Source organism: Trachemys scripta, chromosome 7, assembly GCF_013100865.1.
Source record: "Trachemys scripta elegans isolate TJP31775 chromosome 7, CAS_Tse_1.0, whole genome shotgun sequence".
NCBI classification, from domain to species: Eukaryota; Metazoa; Chordata; order Testudines; family Emydidae; genus Trachemys; species Trachemys scripta.
The window spans coordinates 6,278,384-6,304,972 of NC_048304.1; the positions used below are offsets into that span (position 1 = coordinate 6,278,384).

Below are 26,589 nucleotides of genomic sequence, written 5' to 3' on the forward strand. Positions count from 1 at the left end.
CCTTCTGAGAGGACCCAAGTCAATTTTAAAGTCATTGTGTTGCCATGAATATGCAATATACTTGTAGCCGTGCCAATCCCAGGATACTAGGGAGAGAAGGTGGGTGAAGTAATATCTTTTATTGGACCAACTCCTGTTGGTGAGAGAGACAAACATTTGAGAGACACAGAGCTCTTCTTCAGGAGCTCTGTGCAGCTCGAACGTCTCTCTCTCTTACTATAAATAATCAGTTTCATTCTCTGAGCAGACTCTGTGTCTTCACAAGAAACAATGTCTCTTGCATGTCTGTAATGGGTCAACTCCCTGAAAGCTTTGGTGCAGTGAATGGCCACAAAATGTCCATATTTCATGCATATGTTACACCATGCGCCTCTGGCTGGACATGTATCATCTTTTGGAATATGACTTTTTACCACACCTTGCACATGTAGGCTGGAATTTGGCCCTCTTAGTCTGGAAGTTCTCTCTTTGCCTCAGGTGTTTTATGATAATGACTTAATACTCAAGTGTCTGTTTACAGTTTCTAAGCTAGATTCTGATTTTTCAGGTTCGTCAAGTTGCTCTAGGTTTTGCTGTCTCACCACCTCAGAATGCTTTGCTCTCTGTATAGTTACGGTTAGGGTTAAATCTATCTTCAGTTCTAGCTGCTGTGAAATGTTTCTATTTGCTAATTCAAAAACCAGACTGTCTCTGATATGTTTATGTTTTGCATTTTCAAAAATCACAATTTTCAGCCAATGTATTAAGAGGTCTTATCAAACAGTCAACATTTTCCCCTAGTTCTTGAGCTCTCTGGTGAAAATATGGTTTTTCATAAACCACATTTCTCAGGGGCATAAAGTATGCATCAAACATAGCCAGAACCCCTTCATAGTCATCTTTGTAATAGCCTTCAATAAAGTCAAAGGATTTAAGGACATGTTCTGCTTGCTTCTCCATAGCATAAATTAAAGAAGATTCCTGTATATCTCGAGCTCCTTTGTGGAGTTTGTTTGCAATGCAAAATCTTGCAAAATCCTGTTTCCAGCCTCTCCATTAGGAAGGTTTGTCAAAGATGAAGTTCTCTGGGGCATTGAAGAGTGGCACATTGATGAGATCCTACAACTTTTGTTGCTTTGTTACACCTCGGAGGGAGCAATCCCTATCAACTCCTCTCCCTGGGAAGGGGTGGCTGTGCTGCTTCTCGACTGCTCTTGTAATTGGGGAAGCTCTCATTACACACACACCAGTCTTCAGATGGTTAAAATCAGACTTGGGCTGCACAAGGAAAGAGCTGGTCTCTTATGTAGACAGGATTCAAACCATATAGAGACTGATAGATCAATATCACTACCATGATTCAAACCCAGAAGCTAATAGGATGCCAGTATAATCTGCAGCTTATCCTCTGGCAGTAGTTCTTAACCTTTTTCTTACCAGGACCCATCAAGATTCCCCTCTAATCTAGCTGGGAGTCCCCCACCCCCTGAGCAACATGAGAAGGGCAGCGTGATAATGTCCTATGGCTAAGTCCACTGTCTTCCAAAATAGCAGAAACTTCCCAGTTTTCTTAGGGTACGTCTATACCCAGCCGCTAGTTCGGCGGCTGGCAATCGAACTTCTGGGTTCGACTTATCGCGTCTTGTCTGGACGCGATAAGTCGAACCCGGAAGTGCTCGCCGTCGACTGCGGTACTCCAGCTAGACGAGAGGAGTACCGCGGAGTCGACGGGGGAGCCGCGGAGTCGATGTTGGAGCCTGCCGCCGCGTGTGGACCGAGGTAAGATCGAACTAAGGTACTTCGAACTTCAGCTACGTTATTCACGTAGCTGAAGTTGCGTACCTTAGTTCAATTTGGGGGGTTAGTGTAGACCAAGCCTTAGAGTGTAACTTCACACAGAGCATGTTACACTAGTGCAGTTTGAAGAACAGGAGTACTTGTGGCACCTTAGAGACTAACAAATGTATTAGAGCATAAGCTTTCGAGGGCTACAACCCACTTCTTCGGATGCATATAGAGTGAAACATATATTGAGGAGATATATATATACACACATACAGAGAGCATAGTGCAGTTTGGAGATCACAAAGATGGGTAATTGTGGACCACATCAGAGAGAAATGATCACTATTGCTGGATGAAGTGGAGAAGAAGAAAGGTGCTTTTTGCTCCCCAAAGCAAACCGGAGACTCCAGAAGCACAGAGATCTGCAAGAACTTAATTAACAATAATGGGGACAAGCACCACCAAACAACTCTCTAGTTGCTCCCACAACCAACCAGTATTTCCTCCATCTCATCTGGAATGAACCATAGCCAGCTTTGCTCCCACATCTATCAATGTTCTCACTTAGCCTCTGAAAGACCAGTGCCGACTCAAGCAATCCTATTCACACCTAGTCAACACCAGAAGGTTTGCAGGGACCAACACATCCTCTGGTAATGGCACAAGCTACCAGTTACATCATGGTTAATTCTGAAGGGTTAGAGGGAGGGGTAGGGCAAAGAGAAGGACGCTATGAAAACACAGATGGAATGAAATTAAAGGACTAGCAAGTGAGGGAAATTTAGCATCTAGGGCAGAGATGATTTCAGGAGGAAAAGACTCTTCGACCCAGGAATACATAAACATGTTCATAACAGCCATATAAGTAGGTGGAGTCCCATCCTGCATTGACTAGACTCTACACACATTAGGCCAGATGCTTAGCTGGTATAAACGGAAGTCAATGGAGTGAATCTGATTTACATCAGACAAGGATGTGGCTCAAGGATGTAAGTTCAAACTTACCCCACCTGTGGTTTAGCTTTGACTTCACTGTTGTTGTTCAAGATACCAGCGAACTTCAGTTTGGGGTTTTCTCCCCAGAGCTCTCTCTGTCCCTGGGCCTAGTTCCCACTGAATCACATGTCCTAAAAAGTTCTTAAGAAGCTATCATCGGCTGTATGATCTAAGTCCATCAAAATCTTTGTCACTATGCAAGAGATGAGACAGCTATCCCTTTAGATGTCAGCTATGTCTTATGGCTCATGGAACTATTCTGATCGAAGTAATTTCACATCACATATAACAAATGGACTGAACATTAGGCTGGTGTATCCTTTGCCATAGTAGCCTACTCTTTTAGTCTCCAATTCAGCAAATCATCCCGAATCAGCAAAACTCTAAGCTCATACTTAAGCATAATTGACTTTAATGGGATTGAAGCACTTGCTTAAGCGATTTGATGAATTGGGACCTTAACTGCTGGTGGATAATATCTAGTTATAAACGTCAATGGTCATAAAAAAGGGTATTGGAAGGGAGATAAAACGCCATGTCTCAGGGTTCAAGGTAATCATTATTAGAATGAAGCCTTAACGAGAAGCAGATTACCCCACATTTGCCCACTGTATCTGCACTGGTAGATATGCGCTAGCTCTGTTCGAGCTAGCGTGTTAAAAATAGCAGTAAGGCCGCTCCACTTGGGTGATGGTTTGGGCTGGCAACACGAGGATGTATCCAGGAGCATGGGCAGGTTTGCACTTGGGTAGCTCGCCTGAGCTGGTATTCATGCTGTGGCAGCCACGTCTGGTGCTGGCCTCTGTCAGAGACAGGGCACTGGAAGAGTGGGCCACAGTACGAACCAGCCTGGCAATTCTTATGTTCCAATTCGCAGACAAAAATAAATTAAGATATAGTGAAGGTGGAGAATAGATATATTAGTGATTTAACGGTAGAAAAAATTGCAGGGTTATTGTAATTATCCAACCCCTCCCCCGCCCCCCAAACAACCAAGTATAAACCCAGGAAATTCCGAGTTACGGTCATCTTAAAAGAAATCCAAACAAATTAAGAATCGCACAGTTAAGGCACTCCAACCACCTTAATTCTGCCTTTTACTGACATTGTGCAGTGATGATTAAGGCATTTGAGTGTTTTATGGACTCAGATTAGATTCTCTTTATTTGTAAAGAGAGTATTTTTTTCTTCAATTCTTCTCCCCTCGTGTCACTGCTACAGGGAAGAGTCTCTAATTTCTCATGAATAGGTATCCAAAACTCAAAGGGTGAAATACTCAGCCCAGTTCTGGCCCCTTTACTCTGGATACAATGGGCTGGAGCAGCATAAAGGGTTTCAAAAGCCCTGTCTCTAGCTGGTGTAAGATTCTTCTGGGGCAGGAACTGAGGAAGACGCTCTAAGGCCTGGCATTGGGGGAGGGGTGCGTGTGCTGGAAGCCAGGTCTGTCTAAAATATACTAGGGACTGCAGAACAGTCCAGGACTGGGAGGACATAAACTCGCGCCTGAGCTGCCGGTTCTGTGCTGCACCTCTTAGACGAGCAGCACAGAACCTCACCCAAACTCCACCATCAAAACATATAGCTTAAAACATAAGAACGGCCATACTGGGTCAGACCAAAGGTCCATCTAGCTCAGTATCTTGTCTTCCAACATTGGCCAATGCCAGGTGCCCCAGAGGGAATGAACAGAACAGATAATCAGGTGATCCATCCCCTGTTGCCCATTCCAAGCTTCTGGCAAACAGAGGCTAGGGACACCATCCCTGCCCAACCTGGCTAATAGCCATTGATGGACCTATCCTCCATGAATGTATCTAGTTCTTCTTTGAACCCTATTGTAATCTTGGCATTCACAACAGCCTCTGTACATTATGTGGAAAAAAAAAACAAAAAAAACCTTCCTTTTGTTTGTTTTAAACCTGCTCCTTTTTAATTTGGTGCCCTCTAGTTCTTGTGTTATGAGAAGGAGTAAATAACACTTCCTTATTTACTTTCTCCACACCAGTCATGATTTTATGATTTTATATAAACTTCATTTGCAATTTCAGTTGGGGAGATTATGACTGCGTGGGAACTAGGGATCAACCATTCTGCCATCTCCAGAGAGGCGTCTCTCTCTCGCGGTATAGCCAATACTTCCCAAAGAGAACTTCATTTTCCAACGCTGTCAAAACAGATACATTCCATAAGCCATAACATTCCTTAAAATCACTTGTAGAGCTGCAGGCAGCAAAAGTACAATATGCATTTTGGTTATTGTTCCTGGTATATAAACCTCAGAGCAGAAAGCACACAAATCTTGTGTAAATCAGGCAAACAAAACTCTGAGAAAAAGAATTATTTAAATACAGGCAAAAAATTGCACTGCAACTTGATCCTATAATTTCAGCTCCTGGGCTACTAAAAACACAACAGTTAAAACCTGTGTCTCTGGTGCCGGTGTTGCTTTCTGTAGCATAAACCACTGAATATTCATGTGCTATTAAAGAGCAGCCATCACATTAAAATTCACCTTACACTGTGTTCCCAGAAGTACTGTTTTTTGTGTCTGAAATAGCTTAATATGGCACTTTACAGCCTCTTAAGTGGGCACATAGGAAATAATGCGAAGGAATTAACACCATGTTAAAAAGTCATTGGAATAAAATCAAACTTCCGAGTTTTCAGACCAAACGTCCAACAAATAAATTGTGGGTGGTTTTTTGTTTTGTTTTGTTTTTAGTTCCTAAGATCATTTCCTACAAATCTTAGGAATATGGAACCCCAGAATACCTAACAGCCATACATTTACAGATGGTATCAGCAAGATATAAATAGCGTCTTCTCCTTGGTGAGATTTATGAAAGCCAATTAAATTGCACACATTATAAGCCATTTATAAATGCTCTCCAATAGACCGAGGGGCCGGGAGCCAGCACTGAAAGCTTGCTTTTAACGAAACACATACCCGTTAGGAGGGGAATAACATCCATAATTACCACTTTAGTAACAAAATAAGCAAAGCACAGCAGATGGACTGAACACAAGGCCACGATTAAATAAAACTGGAAGTTCAAGCGGAGAATGAATTCAGAAGGCAAGCCTTACAAAAGCAACAACAAAAAAGCTTAGCTAATCTAAAAGTTGCTAGCAATGGCAAAATAAAGTTCAGAAATAACTTAGTACTACCCAACTTGGTGAACAGCCCCACTGAAATCAATAGTTCTACTCGTGGAATTAGATACTAATCAACATGAGCAAGGGTGGTAGAATTGAATCCAGTGCTGGGTTATTGATTGACCTATTATTGACACGGGAGACCAACAAAATACTGCCACCACCACAAAAAATGAGGTAAACTGCACAAGAAATAGCAATCCCAGTTTCCAGTGCTTTTTTGCTCACTGATTCATAAACTTTCCAGATTTTCAGCATGCAAGAAACACATGCCAATTAATCCTTCTAGCAGATTCAGAACTGAGTTGTAATAAACGGTTAGTGTCTTTGCTCCCAGTTTGATACCATACAGTCTAAAAAGTATTTCTATTCGTTTTTGTTGAAAAAGGAGGAATTTTAAGGTCAGATACTCAACTGGTGGCAGTTAGTATTGACAAAGCTACACCACTACATGGCAGCTGAGGATCTGACCCTCCCAGTGTTCATGGAAGTGGCACATGTTGTGCTACCCACAGCAAGACATACCGAGCCAACTTTTGTCCACTGAATTTCAGCATATGCTAATGCCAAGGACTAAATGTATGGGTAATTAATTATTCTGGTATTTATTAACACTTCTATACTAAGTAGCCTTTGAACCAATCATATTGACCTGCTCCGTTTAGGTTATTTAAGCTATCTTATTACATAAAAATGTTGTAGACATACAGTAGAAACAATAAAAGATACAAATTGAGAAGCAATAATTACGGAATGCATACATTTACAATACAACTATACAGTAAAAAGTCATAAAAAGTCACAAAAGATCTGAACTTAAAAAAACACGCACAGATTTGGGTATTTTGTTTCTACCCTAACATTCTTTTAGACATCAATTATGCAGCCGAAAAACCTGCCTGAAGATAGACTGAAAATGCAAAAAACATTTGTCATTCTCTAATCAAGACATTTGCACTACCAGCAGGTTAGCTGAAGTATGGTGAAGTGTACAGTAAGGGGCTGGCTTAATGATACAGTATTTAATATAAATCTGGTTTTGCAATCCTTACTTAACAGTCTTTATATAATATTTCCACAACTAAATAAGAGTTGAAAGAATTATGGCCTCATTGACTAATATTTTAGAGGACTCTACTATAAAAGTATTCAGACATAGGCGTGAGTAGCGTCTGGTTTTTTGTGATTTTACAGTATTACATTTGACGCTGTATTATGATGATGGATGACGTCAAACCCCAGGAAAACACCAAAGCCACATTTGTCTAAAATCTTAGCTCTTGATTATTTGGGGGAATAGATTTTATCTTGTACAACTGGAAGCATGTCAAATAATTGACTTTGACTTTGCCAACAAGTCAAAATGGGTTAACCCTGGAAATAGACATCTACAGTTAAATAATGTAGACAATTTTGGTTAACTATAAAGGTGTGGCTCTCTTAATCTTACCACTATACTCATATGCATACTTTGTATGGAAAACTTTATTTGATAATAAAAATAGCATTCACAGACTTTCTCCTTCTTTGTTGCTACATCATATACATTGTGTCTGTTCCAAGGAAAGAAGCTTGTACTGGGTAAGTCCACATCTACTTATACTAATGTTATGTATAAACCCAATAATTCAAATAAAGCTATGAACAATGTAGTATTTATATATGCATAGTGTTTTATAAAAAAGATTGGCCCACATACTGCTTTTTCATCAACACGGAAAAGAGCATTATGTCTCTAGCACATTGCAAGAAATGATGATTGAAGAACAGACTGCATACAAGTGCTTAATAATACACGAGCAGGCCCACCATGAAGAAAGAAATGATATCCAAACCAACAAAAGCTTCAGAATTACTTATATAGTCTCCCATTTTAAAACAGCTTTACATACCTGATTCAGTTTACATTAAAATATATTCCCATGAATCAATTTGCTCCATTTTCAGAAATATAAACACTTATCACATTCCTCACAGCTAAATTTCATCATAAATTCTCTTTTATACAAGAAAAAGGCAACAGTTTTATTTTTTTTTTTCAACAGGCTCTATTAATTACAATTTAAACTCTGTACACACAATGATTGGCCATCTTTTCATTTTGTTTCTTTTTTTTCTTTTTTTTTTTTTTTTGTACAGTACCATGGCAACAACAGTGATAGACTTGCAATGTTTGTGTGTTCGTATGGAAAATGTGAAACAGTATACATGTATACACCAATGCACTGGAGGAGCAGCAGTTTACTTTAGTGGTCCAACAGTAACGGCAAACATTTTGGCTCAGCTAGGCAGTAATCCATTAAAATCTTATACCAATACTACAGCAGACTTACCACACAACTTGCAAATTTAAAAATACAACTTTGAAACTTGCATTTTTTTTTCCTTTTGCTGCTGTTTGTAGAGTCTAAATTACAGCATAACCAGCATCTAGGCTTTCACAACCAGACCCGTCTACTGATTGCCTCTGTCCTTATGTGCCCTTGACAGGTCTCTCATTTTTTTTGTCTCAGAAGGAATGAACCAGTAAAATAAAACTTGAATATATCTATTTATCTGTAGATATGTATAGACACAAAGATTTCCAATTTGGCAAAATAAGAAAAGCCCACTGGTTTAGACTGAGCAGAAGGAATATACCTGCCCTGTGAAGGGAGAGCTCATTCCCCTTTATCCCAGTATCCCAATGCACTACTCTTCTTCAAAGCAGACCAAACAATACTGGACATGCTCAGCTTTCTGTCCACATACTTCTAGTAGCTGAGTAGGGCTCCGGGGGCACTTTCTTAAAGGAATATTGTAAGCGTTGCTGAGACTAGTGAGAGAGATTGAGAGTCAACGTTTGTGTGTTACACAGATATGGCCGCTACCAGTCTTTTGCCTTCACGCATCCTTGAGAGGGGGCCTAAAAGTATAAGCTGTTCATGGAACAAACTATAAATTCCTTATCATAAGTCATCTTGTGCTGTGTGGGTTTTTGTATAAATATCCTTCATTTGAAACAACAGTCTCTTCAAACAGTTCTTGTCATTTTAGGAACTTTTTTTTTTTTTCTTTTTTTCTTCCTTCAGCAGGAGTTCTCCAATCCTATTGATATGCACATTTTAATTCCTTCACCCTTTATAAAAAAAAAATCCTCTAACTATCTTATATTATTGGCTGTCCCCATTTAATTATGGTGGGGGAAGGGGGAAGTTGCCTGATAGAGGAATTATTCTCAAGAAATCTACAGAATATGTAGAAACAAAATTTTTATAATCCTTTAGGACCATTTGGCAAGTAACTTAAAAAAAAAAGAATACACTTAAAAATACTTTCTTTAATATTATACATCAGGCACAACACTTTGTATATATTTTTGTTATAAGATTTCATCTGCGTAAAACGTTTGTTGCTATTCATAGGATCAGCAGGTGTCTGATATTTCATCATTTAAGAAACTAAGATAATTTCAGCTTTATTACCCTCTTCTTAGAGCCTTCAGCACTATAAAGGCTGGAATGTGGCTCTGTGCATTGGACGAGTACCTCAGATGCTGAGATCAGTGCTGCACTCTTTGTAGGGTTTCCTTCTCTGTTCAGGGGGGTATCTTTTGTTGGTATCATATTTCAAACTGTGTTCTTCCCTCTCTCTGTGGCCGACTCGCTCATCCTTGATCCTTTTGTCTGGTGACCTCTCCCTTCTTCTGTCAGTTGACTTTGCCCTCCGTTCAGGTGAGCTCTCTCTTCTCTTCTCTGGTGATTTTCTTTGATCCATTAATCTTTCGAGTGACCTCCTTCGCCTGCTTGGCGACCCATCCCTTCTGTGAGTTGGTGACCTTTCTCTTCGCCTTTCGGGAGAAAGGTCTCTCCTCCTCTCATGTCTCTCCCTCCTCTCCAAAGTATTGTCAGCACTTCTTGTCCCTTCCCTCCTTTTTTCAGGAGATTTCATTTTTTGTCCATTTACCACCATTCTCTCTGGTTGTCTATCTCGTCTCCTTCCTGGTGACCTGTCCTTTTTTCTGCCTGTTACGCTATCGTTGTTTTGAGAAGTTCCATTCCACGTGTGGTGTTCATTGGATTGTCTGCTAAACTCTCTGCTGCCTTTTGGATCTTTAACATATATCCGCTTGTCCCCATGTTGTGATGATTTGTGAAGATCTGGTGGATAACTGGACTCCAATGATGGGTGTTGTCGTCGGTCAGATGGCACGTTTTTCATTTCCGATACATTTTGTGAACCTGTGGCGGGACTGTTCCTGTCACTGCTGGGGTCTGGAAGAAAAACAACAACAGCAAATTGTTTGGTACAAATGGCTTATTAAAGTTCTGACACCATTTATGATTCTTCAGACTTCATTAGTGCCAAAAGCAAACAACTGTTAAAGCAGTCAGTAGAAGACTAACTGAAGCTTTTGTTAATTTAAGTGTAACTGCAAACAGCGAGTTATAGATTAGTATTGGTGCTTCCCTTTATTAGCTCTATTTTAGTCCAAGTGGCTCTCATCTTTATGCTCTGTGCATCATGGGCGATTTTATATTTTCCCCCTGGTCCAATTTATAATTAGATTAAAATAAGTTGTTTCTAGTGGAAAAAAAAGAAGGTTTGCCGTTTTTAAAAGGATGTAGCTCCCGAAAAGAAGGGCATTTTAGGAAATGATTATCACTTTTTAAAATTCTTTTTAAAGAAATGCCTTCTTAGAAAGAGTTATAGTCTGTGCGATGTTTCATTTTAAATGACTAGAAGTATGAAATACTATAACTGATCTGTATGTTTTGAACCTATAGCACCATATTTTAATTAGACTATAAATAATGTCATTTCCATTTTTCAAGAACTTCATAACGTATTACTAAATCATATTTAGTCCTATTACATTATGAAATAGTAGCGGGATAGTTTTGCTTTCACCACAATTTAGATGACAATAGAAGTTATGATCTTTTCTTATTAAAGAAATGGAAAGAGATTCTAATACATAGGATGAGTTTGATTTAACAACTGATTCTCCTGTTAATTATTTCACTGACATAAAGCAGATCTGAACTACCTTCATGAGCTAAACTGCAAAGCAAAGAAGCTGTGCTGCAGCTAAGCTAAATTTACTCACATCATTCGTAATTGATGCGTATGAATGATTTATTACATTTATGGCAAAACATTAAAGTCGTTGCACTGACTCAACGTGAGATGCAGATTTCTTACTTTTTTTTTTTTAAAGTATCTTCCGTAAGAGAACTCTACTGACGTTAAATAAGTACTTAGCACACGTCCTGAATTCCAATGTGGAGAGTCACCTATTTTAAATAAAGCAGATGGTCTTGATGACAATGACTGAAGAGCTAACAAAACCACTTTGCAATCCAGACTCTTTTTTTCACTCTCCCACAACACACATGCTAAATACTCAAAATTTTCATTTTTCTTGTGTGCAAGCTCTTTTATTTAAACTTCTCTCATCTATTTTTTGTGTGCGCGGGCCATTATGTTTATGATTTACAGATGAAAAACACTGTGGCAACTCATGGTAGTTTATTTGGTTTGACTTTTAAAATCAAGGTGAGGGAGGACCACCCCATTTTCCCACAGCTTTCTTGCAATCTGGCTATTGCACAAGTAAGAGCGAGGCTTAAAACACGGGCGGTGTACTTACAATTCAAAAAACGCGGGGGGCTCAGAATGAATTTGCTGTACATATAAAAATATAGCAAAGCGGAAAGCAATATGAGGGAAGTAGGCCACAGCACAGAAACACCTAATATTGATTTTAGCTACAAACCGTAGTTTGATTATGGCCCGTAAGGTAGAAGCAAGGCTCCCCGAGCTTGTCATTTCTCATACATGCAGCGATATTAGGAGGTATCATCGCTGAGGAAGGAAGAGCCCAGCACCAAGAAAAGTAAGAGAGAGAGAAAGAGAAAAGTAGAAAATTTAGATTCCCCGTAACAAAGATGAAAGAAAAAATATCTACATATTTTATCTTAGGATAAAGAAAGTTTATTTTTCCAGTATGATTGTCTAGGCATCACCCAAGGGCAAGGCTGAAAAGATGACAGTTGTTATTATAGTGACATAATTAGACATCTAAAAGGTGATTCGGTAACCCAGACAATGGATGCATCCATTTTAAAAGACAACTGGAACAGCGACACAGAAAGTCATAGAAAAACCATTAACAATCAAACAACAACAACAAAAAATAAAGTCCACCAAAGACCACAACATTAAAAATAAGTACAAAACTCATTACAAAAATATACAGCCTCAGATAGGAGCACTTTCCCAATCAAGTCTGAAAAATACTGGAACTTAACATTATCCGAGTAACCACTTGCGACTGAAGAAATTAAGCCAAAAATGTTACAAATGTGTATGCGTGTAAATATATATATATATTTATTTATTTATAACAATTGCAGCCCCTGCATGTTAAATACTTGCTTGAAAACTATATATTTAGCAGTTTAATGTATTATTAGCCAAAAGAAAACTGGTATTGGATTTTCATCCTCAGTGCAGCAGACATATGCTTTACGAAGTGAAGCACGCAATTTACAGGACATGTACGCTGTCTAGCATATGATACAGTACTGTACATTGAAAGGAGTAGGAAAAGACAGAAGTAGAAAAAACATTACATAATTTCAGTGCTATTGTTCAACCTTCTGGGGAGTGGTTTATATTGCAAAAGTGTAAACCCACAATTTCCTTTCTATATTATCGAATATTTTAATTGTTTGAAATCTATATTCTGATTTGGTCACACATGCAGGTTCAATTCTGATTTATGAGCAGACAGTGGAAACTCTTGAACATGGTACAGTAAATTAAAAAAACCTAGTTCATGAATTGTGCGGAATGTTGTTCTTTGTTTTGTTTTTAGGTAATGGAGTGAAAGACTTAGAACTTACTGACACAACAAAATCCCAGATAAGGGGGAAAAAAGTATAAAGGACATCCCTTCAAACATCAGTTTCTATAGAAACTTCAAAGACCTTTGGTTGGGAGTAGCCCTACATTGAGGGCACAGTTTTCAATAATTATCTCAAATAAATAAGGCATAATAATAATATTAAATAGAAAACTATGCTAAGCCACTCACTACTCTCACTAAACCGCTCCAACAGACAGGTGTAGAAAAGGACTTCTACTGAAAATCTCAGCAGAAAAGGACAAGTAGCACCTTTCCCTCAAGACTGACTCTAGAAACCTTTTCATAACCTCCTAACCTTTTCAGAATTTAATGACCTGATACCAACAAATATTTTAAGGGGGGAAAAAAGGACTCAGAAGGGCCAAATTCATCTATTTTTGCATAAACATTTTGAAATAACTTTATAAATATTTACATATTAGCTGAAGGCAAAACCCATTAGCTTTCTTGGCATTCATGCCCAAGGATACAGAAAAACTAAGGAAAAAGCCGAACAATAAACTACTGATTCAAAATAATTCAGGATTCCCATTTTTTTTGGTATTGATTAGAGGAAGAGAGTTATTTTGAGATAACAATTCAACTGCTGAGAGACAGTTTGGCACAGCTCAGTAAAACTCCTTGTTTGGTTGGACAAGACAATATGATTTTTGTTTTTTGTCTTTGATCACCAAAAATACTGCTTTGATGATCTTGCCTTACATTGTGCCCAAGTCCGTGGAAGCAAGCAAAGGATGAAATGTGTAGAAAAGTCAGCACAAGCGAGGCAATTAATCATATGTTGCAAAGGTTGGCAAGACACTGGTGAGAAAGGAAAATAAAAAGCATCCCCGCTTCAGATCTTGAGACAAATCATTCATGGAGTGATGCCAGGAAAGAAAGGAATGTTTTCATAGTTTGACCCACCATATTCCGGTACAGAGCCATCTCCACGTTTCAGAAACAGGCGGACTCTGCGGCCACCATTTTTAATCAGTTCTATGGCCCGAGCATGCTTCATGTTCTTGGTGGTTTCCCCATTGATCTCTAGAATTTCATCGCCAATCTGTCAACATGACGAAAGAGCAGAATCTAGGATTAAAATCAGGCTTTCAGCAGAAGAATGCCACAACTTGAGTATGTCACTTAAGGGAACATAGTATTTAACATATTGGTTTATGTCTAGGAACTTTTCTCACTTGAATGTACATGCATGGCCTGAATCAGTTAGCCTGGTTTAGAAATTCAAGAATGGATCAGGAAAGGAAAACAAAGGTTGTGGAACAGATCATCAGCACTCTGGCTACAGTGGAGCTATGCTGAGTTACATCCGCTATCTGGTGCTATAAATTTACCCTTAAAAAAATCTTTCCAAATATTAACATTTCTTGCATTACTTTTTGGAAGAAGAGAATACACTAGTTGTACAGGTATTAAATAAACAGCATCACAGGTGTGCATGTTGTCTGCAGACCTATAAAAAAAATGATAAACCTCTTTTTTGAGAACCTCTCAGTCAATCCCATGAAGACTTTTGCATGTGCTTAATTGTTGGAACGAATGGGACTACTGACATAGCCTAAATTTAATTTAACTATTAAATTAGTTTAACTAAAGTTAAATTAGACCTACCACAGCAAGGTATTGCATACACAGGCTCGGTAGAGGTAGCACGTGACGTCTCGGGTTACAACAGTGACAAATTATGCAATACTTTAGTAACTCACTGGTGAGTGTGTGTTATGCAGGCTCCTCTCGGTACCTTACCTGGGGGGCTTTTAAGTCTGTTACCGGCCCAGCTAGGAAATTTTAGCTCAAACTGTAGCAGCTCATGCTTTCAGCTCTAGAGGTTCCTGGTTCAATCCCCAGTGTGTTGGCCAAGATGGCAGCTTATCACACTTTCTTTCATGCATGAACCTTGCTACGTTTTTTTAAAGAAAACTGAAACATTAACATTTGGGGATAATGTCTGGAATAAGGGCTGGGATTTGGTCAGCCACTGATTGAGCTTCAAAAGACGGGGGTCAATTAGAAGCCAACATACGGCGCAAGTGCAGCTTCTGACAGAAGCCAGCTATTGACAGGTTGGTAAGCAAGATAACAGAGATGAAAAGGAGCTACTGCCTTTTTCTCTGGTCATTTCAGTTTTGTTGCAAATAGATTTTCCCCCCCAACTCTTTTTTTGTACTTACCCTCATCTTTCCACACCTCTCAGCTGGACCATCCTCAGCTAACCGCAATACATAGAGATCCATATTATACTCGCGACCACCTCGCAGGCTAAAGCCAAATCCTTTGGCTCCCCTTTCCAGTTCAACGGTGTAAAAATCTTGGTCCTGCTGGAGGGAAGACAATTTGTACAGAGCTGAACAAGAAGTTGAATTCTGTGCTGTTGCCGGGCCTGGCAAATATTTAACAATGGAAGTTAAATCGTCTTAATACAAATCTATATCTACAAGGTTTGTTTTCATACAAAGACAAAGGCTTCTCGTTGCTCCTAAAGACCCAGACTGTGATTCAAAGAGTGTTTGTTAATGGCCTGGTTGGTCCCATGGTGCTAGCTACTCCTTCTTGTTAGCGGCTGGGACGTTCTATTCAAGACTACTAAAAAGGCATGCAATTCTTCTCTCTACAGCAGAGGAATTGCTGTATTACCACAAAGATGCTTAGCAATCAGTAATGAGAGTGGTTATCACTGTAGTTGCCAGTGGGAGGGGAAGAGTCCATGAGATAATCTCTTTGTTATTAAGCTGTGGCCTATGATAAACTCAAACAATCCATGCTATAGCCCTCTTATCAAACTTTGATTTATTTTCTTTTTTTGTCCTCTGAATCTGTCATTTGGTGCACTGTAACTTCTTCAGGCTAGCCCCCTCAGAGAACACACTCCAGTAAACAAACACATAAATTATTACTGTCATAAGATATTTAGTTGTCTTTGTTTTTAATCCTGATGTACCTCTGTGTTTGAAGTGTTTGTCATATGAAACAACATCAACGCATATTAAAACTCTAATCAGTGATCCCTCTTTCGCAGACAACCTGGAGCAGGGAATCTAGCCTCACAAGAGAGATTTTCTAGGGAGAACACTTTAAGTACAACCCTTGAGCAGACTGGAACCACGTTTGCATGGTAAACCAAGCTAATCAGAAAGGCATCTCTTACCTGTGCTGCCTGGGGCGGTTTGAAATCAAACTGGGATTCCTGCTTTGGTTTTGTGTTGTTCCTGTTGAAATGAATGAGAGAGAGGAAGAGAGAGGGGGAAAAAAACAACTCATGGGAAATGAAGATGACTCAGAAATAACTAAAGAAATAGCACATCAACATGCTCGCCTCAAAGAAAATTAGCTGACCTGGGCTCCTGGGGTATCTGCTGAGGAGTATGTGTGGTTGTAATCGTAGCAATTTTTTCAGCGTTGGTCAATAAAGTAGCATTGGAGGATTCTGTAAAACAAAATGGTGCTTCTTGTGAGAAAAGATCTTAAATCAGATAATTCATTCGAAGACAGATGTATGCTTTGCAATGGGATTTCACTGGGAAGTATCAAAAACATTTTTTAAGAATGTGCCTGAGAGGGAAGCACACTGGCTCATCTTTAATAAATCCGCAATTGAAAGGAGAATTTTGTTACTGCGTAACGATTAAGTATTTATCTCAACACACGCTGTGCAATGATTGCCCCAAACCCCTTAAATATATAGAAAGCCTTTGATAAAGAAAATAATAATAGGAAAATAAAGATGATAGAATTTCTCTCAGCCTTCTATAAATGCAGCCACATGCAACAGCACTGCAATTATACATCTGCAAGGCCTTTTTAACCAAGAGTTGCATATTGGAATTTTACATGATGCTGATAGTCCTCTGTGCTTGACTTTTTCTAGTGGTTGCCTTTAGATACAGAAGATTCCGCTACAGTCTCGCTTCTGCCTCTGTGATCCTTATAACAGAAAGTCTTTTAAACACTAACCTGTCACTGCTGTTACTGTATTCTGTGCGCCTTCAATAACAAAGAAAATTCTTGAATGTTCAAGACATTATCTCTAACTTCATTACCGATGAAAAATTAATAACAGGTTGGGGGGTAGGATGCCTGAATCAAAAATAACTGGTAAATGTAAATTGTGTGCAGCAAGATGTCCTATTAAAGTAATGAATTTTATATTTTTATGTAAATTGGATTTATTCTCCAGTAACTAAATTTCATCAGCATTTTCATTAATCTCAAGGAAATTCCGAGAGCAGTAATTCTGAAAAGGCACACAAGTAAATCAGAAAAATATTTAGGAAGTTTGGGCTAGATGGGTTCCATTATCCACCTCACTATTGAGAGCTAAGGTTAATCTTTTTTAAAGTATAGGCTAATTAAGGATCATGGAACGTTTTGTTGCTTGATCAGCAACACATACGCCAAATCTTAATTACTTCAAAAGTCAGACGATCCTTTGGGTTATTTTTTATAGGAACACTAAAATAGTCCATAAACCACAATGTAGTCAATACTGTCTCCATCTGAATCTGTACCTTTAAAGTTTTTGTTATGGGATATATCGAATAAAGGCCTGATCTAAAACTTATTGATGGCAATGGTAGTTTTCTATTGACTTAACACTTTGGACGTGATCAAAAACACATGGTTTCCACATGTCTCTCTAATATTTAACCAATTGTGCTGCTCAAATTCTTATTGTTCATTAAAATACGGTCTATTGCACATTCTAGGTTCAGTGTAATACACATTCCCTTGGAGTGGCGTACCAGACGCACACAAAAACTGAAGGGTGAGATTTTCAAAGTCCTCAGCATTGGCCTAACTCTGCTCCGAGTGAACCATGGAAGCATAGGACTGGAAGGGACCTCAAGAGGTCATCTAGTCCAGTCCCCTGCACTCACGGCAGGACTAAGTACTATTTAGACCATGTTTGGGGTTTTATGGGGGTTTTACCATTGACTTAAATAGGAGCAGTTAGGCCAATTGTGATCCAACCCAACACCCTGATCTGAATACCCACCAATTTTCTGGGAGGAAGGGCTGGAATCTTAGCCCATTTTGGGAAGAGGCCTGGAATATGAATTTTGCAAATGGAAGAAAAGCTAGATTTGTGGCTAAATCATAAAAATGAGAGACTTGGTTTCTATTTTTGCTCTGCTACAGATTTTCTTAATAGCTTTGGGCCAGGCACAAACGAGAGAGACTGGGGGCAAAAAAGGAGCCATACGAAACCAAACCATATACCCAGATACAAATACCCTTGAAGCATTGTGCTTTGCAACGTTAAGTGTCCATGATCACGGATCCTATGCATTCTCCGTAAGGGTATGTCATACTGATCCTTATTGAAAATGCTGCTGGACAGCTTTAGAAACTACAGAATGCACTCAGTGCATACACTATTGATGAAAGTTAAGGGATAAGCTCAAGAAAGCATTCGTACACAGAGAGAAATTCCCACGTATCTACAGGATTACAGTCATCAATAAGTGAATAAAGGACTTGACAATCTTTGAACTCCTCCTTGCTTGGCCATTTTGGAAAGTGCTCACTTTAAAGTCTGCAGAAGTGAGTATTTTCGAGGAAAAGACATCTTTAAAATGGTCATAAGAGATGGAACCAATTGTACGCTGGGAAAGATGACATTCGATATTTATGTTTATATGAGAGCAAGTGCTGAGAGTTTCAATATCATTTGCTTGGGAAATCACAACAAACAAATATATCCACCGTTTATGATAACTATGATTTCTGAAGCTAATCTAAACAAACATGTTGAGAACAGAAATCACCAAAAGCACTGGGAACACATGATATTCAAGGTTCAAATGGAAGCCTGTTCCCTGTAGTCAAGAGCAGTGATAGCTGTTGACTCAATGAATATAGCAGTAATATCTCAGATTACCTTTTCAGAAAAGCTTGGTCTTTAGAAAAGACTTCCCCCCTACTGTAGGTAGTTACAGTGTCTTACCAGTAATAAATAATCAAATAAATACACAGTAGACATAGAATATCAGGGTCGGAAGGGACCTCAGGAGGTCATCTAGTCCAACCCCCTGCTCAAAGCAGGACTAATCCCCAGACAGATTTTGCCCTAGATCCCTAAATGGCCCCCTCAAGGATTGAGCTCACAACCCTGGGTTTAGCAGGTCAATGCTCAAACCACTGAGCTATCCCTCCCCTCCAGACTTATATACTAAGTTCCCTGTAAGCTGCGCGGCCATCCCGCAGCCTATTTAGCACCACGCAGGTGCTCAGAGAACCCACTCGGCTGGGACCAGCTGCGGCCGGGGAGGGGCAGCCCGGACCTGCCGTGGCCGGGCTGTCCCTCCCCCAGCCCGTACTCAGGCCTGGCCTGTACCTGCTGCGGCCGAAGGAGGGGAGCCTTTCCCCCCCAGCCCAGGTGCTGCTGCGGGGAGATGGAGCTGGGGGGAGTCCTCTCTCCCCACCATAGCCCCAGAGCACCCTCCTGCACCCCAAACCCCTAATCCCTGACCACACCCCAGAGCCTGGATCCCCTGCACCCCAACCCTCTGCCCCAGCCCTGAGCCCCTCATCCCCGGCCCCACCCCGGAGCCCTCACCCCCCACACTTCAACTCTCTGCTCCAGCCCTGAATCACCTCCAACACTCCAAACCCCTCGGCCCCACCCCCACACCACATGAATTTTGTTATGTGCACCAATACAGAGGTGATGTGTGACACATCACCTCCATATTGGTGCACATAACAAAATTCATTCCACACATGTGTGGGGGAAATTAGAGGGAACCGTGCTTATAGCATGATTTTTTATCCAAGGCACATCCTCCCCCCCTTGCTGGCAGGGTGAAGTCCACTGAATACCATGGAGGTATTCTTTAGAAATCATTGGCATGAATCCAGCTGGCGTGGGTAACAATACCAGTGAAGAAGAACAGTGTGGGTCTAGCACGGACCCTGGGGATGCACTGAGCTCACTATCCCGCTCTGAAGCCTATGCTGCCTTGTCATCACTTCTATTGTTACTTGCACTCGTTGGATTCACACTAGCTCAGGTCAGCTAGCCCATGAGCAGCTGTTGCTGTCTAGACATATCCCGCGTCCTTGTAAAAATGGCATAGCTCCCCCTGCTGGATGGGAGGCCTGAGGGCTATTTTCATTCCTCTGAAGTGCTACAATCTGAAGTAACCGCGATCTAACATGGCTGAGCTTATTGATTACTTTAGCCTTGTCTGCACCGACTCTCAGTTTGCTAATGAACTTTCATTCATAGATTCATCATTGTTAAGGCCAGAAGGGACCATTATGAACATCTAATCTGACTTCCTGTATAAACACAGGCCGGAGAATTTCATCCAGCAATTCCTGCCCCAAGCCAACATCATTTCTGGTTGAGCTAGAGCTTTAGATAGACATTCAAACTTGATGTAAAGAATTTGAGTGACACAGAATCCACCACGTCATTAGGCAAGTTGTTCCGATGATTAATTATCTTCACTTTTAAAAAAATGTGTAGGTAATGTAAAAATTTCTAATCTGAATTTGACTAGTTTCTGCTCCCAGCCCAAGTTAACACACAAACAAATAAAACACCTGGCTCTCCAATCACTCTAAGGTCTTCTTTCCTGCTTAACCTTGTTTGCATTACGCTTCTGTCATCTGGTATTTCTCCCTGGTGACTCTGAGGGAATTCCCTATAATGCCAGTTTGCATTAATGGAAGGTATGTGTCTCAATTAGAAGAAGAGTGATTTGAAGATGATGGCTGGAAGCTTTTCTGGAAATGTATCTAATGCTGGGATTGTATTTTATTGCATTGGTTTGTTTATTTTATTTTAAACTATAGGACACCTTGTAACAGATGTCCCTTCCCCCACTAGCTGGGTGGGTGTGGTTTGAGAGAGACTGAGGAAAGTAAAGTAAAACAAACTGGGCTTGTTGGGGGTGATGCTGTCTGGAGCCAGCCAACCTCTACAGAGACACACACTCCTGCTTGTGGGCACTGGCTGCATTAAAGAACTGTTGGATTTTAAGACAACATGGTCTTGTCTAATTCACTTGGGCATCCGAAGCTACAATCTGCTCCCAAAATAAACTGTTTCTAAATTGCACTGAATTCAAACAGCACACAAGCCACATAAACCTTCCATTGCCATTTTGGTATGACATGGAGACTGGGTACAAACAGAATACAATAACCTTGTTACTTAGGAGGTCATGTGCAAAATACCAAGTAGATCAACAATACAGCTTAGGTACTGTGAAATTCCACGACACGGTTCTGGGTCTATTTTTAGACCACACTAGCATAAGAGTTATTAATTGTCAACAGATGTGCAGTATCTTTACTAACTTTTTTATAAAAAGGCTCAAGATACAAGGTGAGCATCCTCTCTGAATAATTTCTACTGTCCTCCCTGCTTTGAAATGAGAAGAGCCATCTATCTAACTGACTTAAAGGTTGTCTAGTTTTACTAACTTCTGTAAGAACCACTATATCATTTGCTGAAAGGCTGTTTGCAAACTTTTACTTTAAATTAGATCTCCTCAAATCACCTGTAACAACAGAGATTGCTCTCTCCACTGCCACCATCAGAAAGCTTTGCTAAGTCAAGTTAACTCAGTAGGTACCAACCAACACTTCAAGTTCAGGCTCAGGGATGAAACAGACAGACATTGCTTCCAGTTTTGTTCTCATGCGAAACACTCATTCCCAGTGTACTACACATTTCCCCCTATCCTGTAAAGGTTTATGCATGGGACTGACTGGATGTACTGTAGCCGTCCCACTGCTTTCTTGGCCAGTTTCAGTGGGAGTACTCAGGAAGGTGTAAAGTTAAGTGCATGCAGGACCAGGGCCTAAATTAGTAAAGATCAAAATAACTATCTAAAATATTTGAAGGCACTCTGGGCGAAATTCTGCCCTTGGATAGATATGTGCAACTCCCATGGACCTCAATGGGCACTATACAAGTACTTATGGGACAGAACTTATCTACATATACACATGCATACAGATGCTTTTTAATCATTTCTTGGCTAGTGCACCTCGGTTCCTCCTATTCTCTGCCTGTAGTGCAGCATCGTATAGTCTCCCTGTGATACTTTGGTCTCATTTCTGTTGCTGGGCTTAGTGTGCGGGTGCTGGATGTTTTTGGTGGCCTGTGATTTCCAGGTGGTCACACTAGATGGGCTTGTTGGCCCTTCTGGCTTTAAACTGTAGGACTCTCTCAGAGGCCCTAGGATTATCACACAGTAAAAATAACTTTTTAAAAACTTTTTAATTTCATTAGTAAGCGATGCCAACACTTGTGATCTTCTCATGATATTTGGCTGTGGAGAAAAGCTTGAAAATATGACCCCTAAAGGCTTCAAATGCAGAAGGCAGATGAAAAGAACCCAACATGGATTTTTAAAAAACCTCATGATTTTAGAGCAAATCTCTCCTGGCTTTTTTGGGGGGGGAGGAAGGGTGAGGGGGAGGAGAGAAAGGGGGGGCTGCACTCTGACTTTTGAATGCTTGCTGAGTAAAATTGACAAAATCACCTTGAACTGCAAAGTGAAAGTTAAAACGAAGGCCCGAATTCTGCAGTGACACCAGTGTAAAGATCATTCCCTTCTTACTTGGCACTCCTTTGCCTTTCTTTCCTTTCAGCATGGAATGCCTTCAGAACAGCCTTAGCGGAGCATTGCCTGCATGTCTTTCTCTCAGCTTAAACAAGAGTTAACGTGGCATGTTGTGTCTCCCATAATCCTGTTATGTGTGTTTGGGTGCACACAGCTGGCATGTTTCCGACACACACACACTGACTGGCTGAGTATGTGTGTGGGAGAGGAAATCCTCTCTTATGTGAAGATGCTTAAACCATTCAAGATTTTTATAACGCAGACGTCGACGTCGCTCAATTTTATTCTGTTGTAGGAACCAGGTAATGAACCACTTTTCTCTAGGTCTCTATTCAACATTGGCACATACAGGCCAGTTCAGATTCCAGCCTATCTGATTTATAGTCATTTCATTATTCGTGAATACTCAATTCACTGGAAGCTGCAGAGGGTCACACAGAGTTTGACCTGCTGCTTAGCAATATAAGGAAAAAGCCCTGAAATGTACAGACTATCTCATCCTAAATAGAAGTGGTTTATAAAGACAGATACGTTCTGGTCTTCATCGGTTTAAATTTTTATAACTAAAAGCACTGTAATCAGGCTTCTTGGGTAAGGCATAAATATATGGTTCAGGTTGTGATTTTCAAAGGAGTCTTAGAGTATGTCTACACTGCAAAGAAAAACCTGTGGTGCTGAGTCTGAGGGGCTGGGGCAACTGACTCAGGCTCGCAGGACTTGGGCTGTCTGGCTAAAAATAGCAGCGTATACATTCCCACTGGAGTTGGGAGCCTCGGTTCTGAAATCTGAGGCGTGGAGCTCCAGCCCAATAGGGAACACCTGCTCAACTATTTTTAGCCCTGCAGCCCAAGCACTCTGACCTGGGCTGTGACATTTGGTGCTATGGGTTTTTCTTTGCGTTGTAGACATACTCTTGGAGAATTAGGCACCACTGAATTTTTCCACTGGAAACTGGACATGTGACTCCTTTATGCTCCTTTGAAAATCCCTGGCTCAATTCATAATTTCTCTCCAGCTCTCTAAAAATATTCACTGCCATAAACTCTCTGTTTCATAGATACAGAGTACAATATGGCTTGTGTGATAGACACCGAAGCATAAGTGACAGCACAATGTTTCCAGTCAGACGGTGGGGTGAAAAAACCTCATGTTAATAGTTTTCATTGCAATGGGCTATCTTATTTGAGTCAATTTTTCCTTAATTGCACTCTTTCTACATTTAATTGAGTTTTCTGGACTGCAAATAATATATTGCACGATTCTCAAAACGCTCATTAGGATTGAATCAGGGCCGTCAAACGTTATAAACATTGATTCAGCTTGACACGAACAGGACTGCAGGAGAGAATTTCTACGAAGCAAATTTAGACTACAGACCAATCCAGAGCATACCATTTACAGTGAATCAATAAAAAATATGGGATTCAGAACCATAACGATTTAATCCTACTATAGAAATATCCCTAACATTTATGCCTTGTTCTTAATGGTATGGTCAGGGATAGGTTTGGGAAAAGAGTTCTTCCCAATTCAATCCTAGGGTTTGTCTGCATGAACCCTTAGTTTGCAGCAAGCGGGATGTAAATCTACCCCGTTCTATCCTGCCAGTGTCTGTGTAGACCCTGCTGCCTCTCACTAAGAGTTCCTTAGCACATAGCAGGGTAGATTCACACCACAAGCTTGCCACAAACTAAGTGTTTGTGTTGTTAAGCCCCTAGGCACGGTGCAGATCCATTAATTGTTTTTAAGCACGCTATGACCAGGTCTGGCCCCAGCTATCAGCCACATTAAGTAATTCCTGGGACAATAAAATTTTGGGGCAGTGAAACCCCATCTTGGCGTAATTCCTGAACCAATCAGTTGTGAGCACCTCGAGAACCAAAATCACTGAGCAAAAGCATTTCAAACGGCACTGAGATCATTCCTAAAGCAACTTGCCCTGAATAAAAACAAAGCTTCTTTTCAAACGGCTTAAATCATGACAATGTGTTTATCCCTTTCTGTGATCCCTTTTGCTATATAGACTGCTTGTGTATATGTAAAACCTCGGGGACTTCATGCCTTACAGGGCATGCATCCTCTCCCAAATATTCTAATGCAGCATTATCACTGCAAAAATCAAATAAAGTTTCAAAATCCACAGAGATGTGGGTCTCATTTACAGAAGGTAGTTTTAAAGAGACAATTGGAGGAATGCAGGAAGGAGGGGATCTTAATTTCTGACCAGACTTAGCGCCTCTTGGGTTTTTTCTTTTTTTTTTTTTTTTTTAAAAAGCTGATTTCCAGTTATAGGAAGGAGGGGTGGGGGGAGGGCGGGAAGAGACATGGTTGTATGACAGTGGCAAACTTCTCAATGCTAACTCCAGCTTGGTGGGTGGAGAATGGAAACCTGCAAGTCTGTGCAACTCAAAGTGACATGAAAAGCCAAAGAGAAATAAAACATTTGGATGAGACAGAAATGAGCATATACTTTACCATCCCCTGGAATGATGCGCAGAGTAACAGTGTTTCCTGCTTCTTTAATTAAGTTGACAATATCTGAATGCGATTTGTTGGTGATGGAACATCCATTAACAGCCAAGATCCGGTCTCCTACTTTCAGCTTGCCACAGCGGTCTGCGGGGCTCCCCTCAATGATCCGACCTATTTTGTGAGGCATGGCCACACATGCATTTCCTGCTTTTGTATTGGTTTTGTTTTTGTTTTTAATTGTTTATATACATGGGACAGCGGTGAAGGGGAAAAGGAGAAAAAGGGTTGAAAAGGGAAAGAGAAGGTTAAGGGTTAATTAATTAATGCATCAAGCAAAAGTTATTAAAGGATAGCATTGCTGCCACTGTTCAAAACATTGGCAAATCAACTATACGAGTGCAAAGTGCTTCACCTGAACTTACTACCGTTACAGGTAGGTGTTTCCTAGGCCACGTCTACACTACCCGCCGCATCGGCGGGTAGTAATCGATCTATTGGGGATCGATTTATCGCGTCTCGTCTAGACACGATAAATCGATCCCCGAATCGACACCCGTACTCCACCTCGGCAGGAGGAATACGCGGAGTCGAAAGGGGAGCCACAGCGGTCGACTTGCCGCCGTGAGGAAGGCCAGGTAAGTCGAACTAAGATACTTCGACTTCAGCTATGTGAATAGCGTAGCTGAAGTTGCGTATCTTAGATCGATTTCCCCCCCCCCGACATGTAGACCAGCCCCTGTAGTTAGATAGCTAATCCACCAAAACTCTGACCCGTCATTTGGTTGCAAATGGTGGGATTTTTAGAGTCTATAACTGCACTCAACAGTCCAAAAATAACCCCACTGAGGTTTTATTTTTGTACTGCAACCTTCAAACTGCTGGTAGAAAACTCAACCTTGCTGCTTGTAGATTACATCAGTCAGCATCTCTCGTCTTTATCTCAGCCAGCTGCTGTTCAAGCTTCTGCCAATGTTTTGTTCTTTCTCAATTTAGAAAGATAATCACTCTATGCCTAGTAAGGAGTGTGACTCCCCTTTTAACCACAGCGATCTAGTCTATCAATGCTGCATGGGTAAGCAATAAGATGTTGTTTCTTCCATAGTGAACAAAGGAAGCACTAGGCAAGGCGCAGGACCACTAGAGATGGGCCAAGACTGATATACCAGACCTGCTCGGTACCACCAACCTCCTCATAACCATTTGTTAACTCTTCCCATTTTATGATCTTAAAGGGCATAGGGTTGTGGGTGGGGGAGGGGGAGGAGAGGGGGAAATGAGGCACTCCTGATTTAAATAGCTCTAAAACCACAGGCAGAACAATCCAAATATCTAAGAGAGATACACAGCAAGAGCATTTTGTGAGGAATGCATTACAGACTCAGAAATGTCTTCCCACCACACACAATCACTTTGTACGGGGCTGAGCACCACTGAAATCAATGTGACTGGAGGATGCTCAACATCTTGCAGAACTCGGGCTAGAGGAGACAGAACTCAGGTCAAAGCAACCATCTAGCTTCCTGAAACTGCAGACAAGCCCAGACATGCAACACATGATAAGTGGAGCATGAGATTGTGAGGCACGCAGTGAGAACTCTGTATCCGGAATACATTCATCCCCAAAAGGCAGTTCTGTGTATGTGCTATAATCATTTATTTTATTAGTAGTTTTAGAGATATATGCTGCTACATGGGTACCAAAAAGAC

The 26,589-nt window shown here is 40.6% G+C and overlaps 1 protein-coding gene across 30 annotated transcripts in view; it reads right to left on the reverse strand.

Moving 5' to 3' along the window:
* Nucleotides 1–7,569: 7,569 nt before the first annotated feature.
* The window catches only part of MAGI1 (membrane associated guanylate kinase, WW and PDZ domain containing 1), a 501,247-nt gene continuing 482,227 nt past the window's right edge, over nucleotides 7,570–26,589 (reverse strand). For 10 of the 30 annotated variants that reach the window (XM_034776911.1, XM_034776894.1, XM_034776889.1 and 7 more), the window contains 6 exons: nucleotides 24,886–25,089; nucleotides 16,163–16,253; nucleotides 15,975–16,035; nucleotides 15,001–15,147; nucleotides 13,736–13,874; nucleotides 7,570–10,169 (listed from right to left, as the gene is read on the reverse strand). In XM_034776911.1, coding sequence (XP_034632802.1) covers nucleotides 9,445–10,169; nucleotides 13,736–13,874; nucleotides 15,001–15,147; nucleotides 15,975–16,035; nucleotides 16,163–16,253; nucleotides 24,886–25,089 — 1,367 coding nt within the window. In that variant the 3' untranslated portion in view covers nucleotides 7,570–9,444. Of the gene's footprint in view, nucleotides 10,170–11,674; nucleotides 11,764–11,826; nucleotides 13,875–15,000; nucleotides 15,148–15,974; nucleotides 16,036–16,162; nucleotides 16,254–24,885; nucleotides 25,090–26,589 lie in introns of those variants that run through there. The other 20 variants (XM_034776908.1, XM_034776890.1, XM_034776901.1 and 17 more) reach the window with 10 other exon arrangements.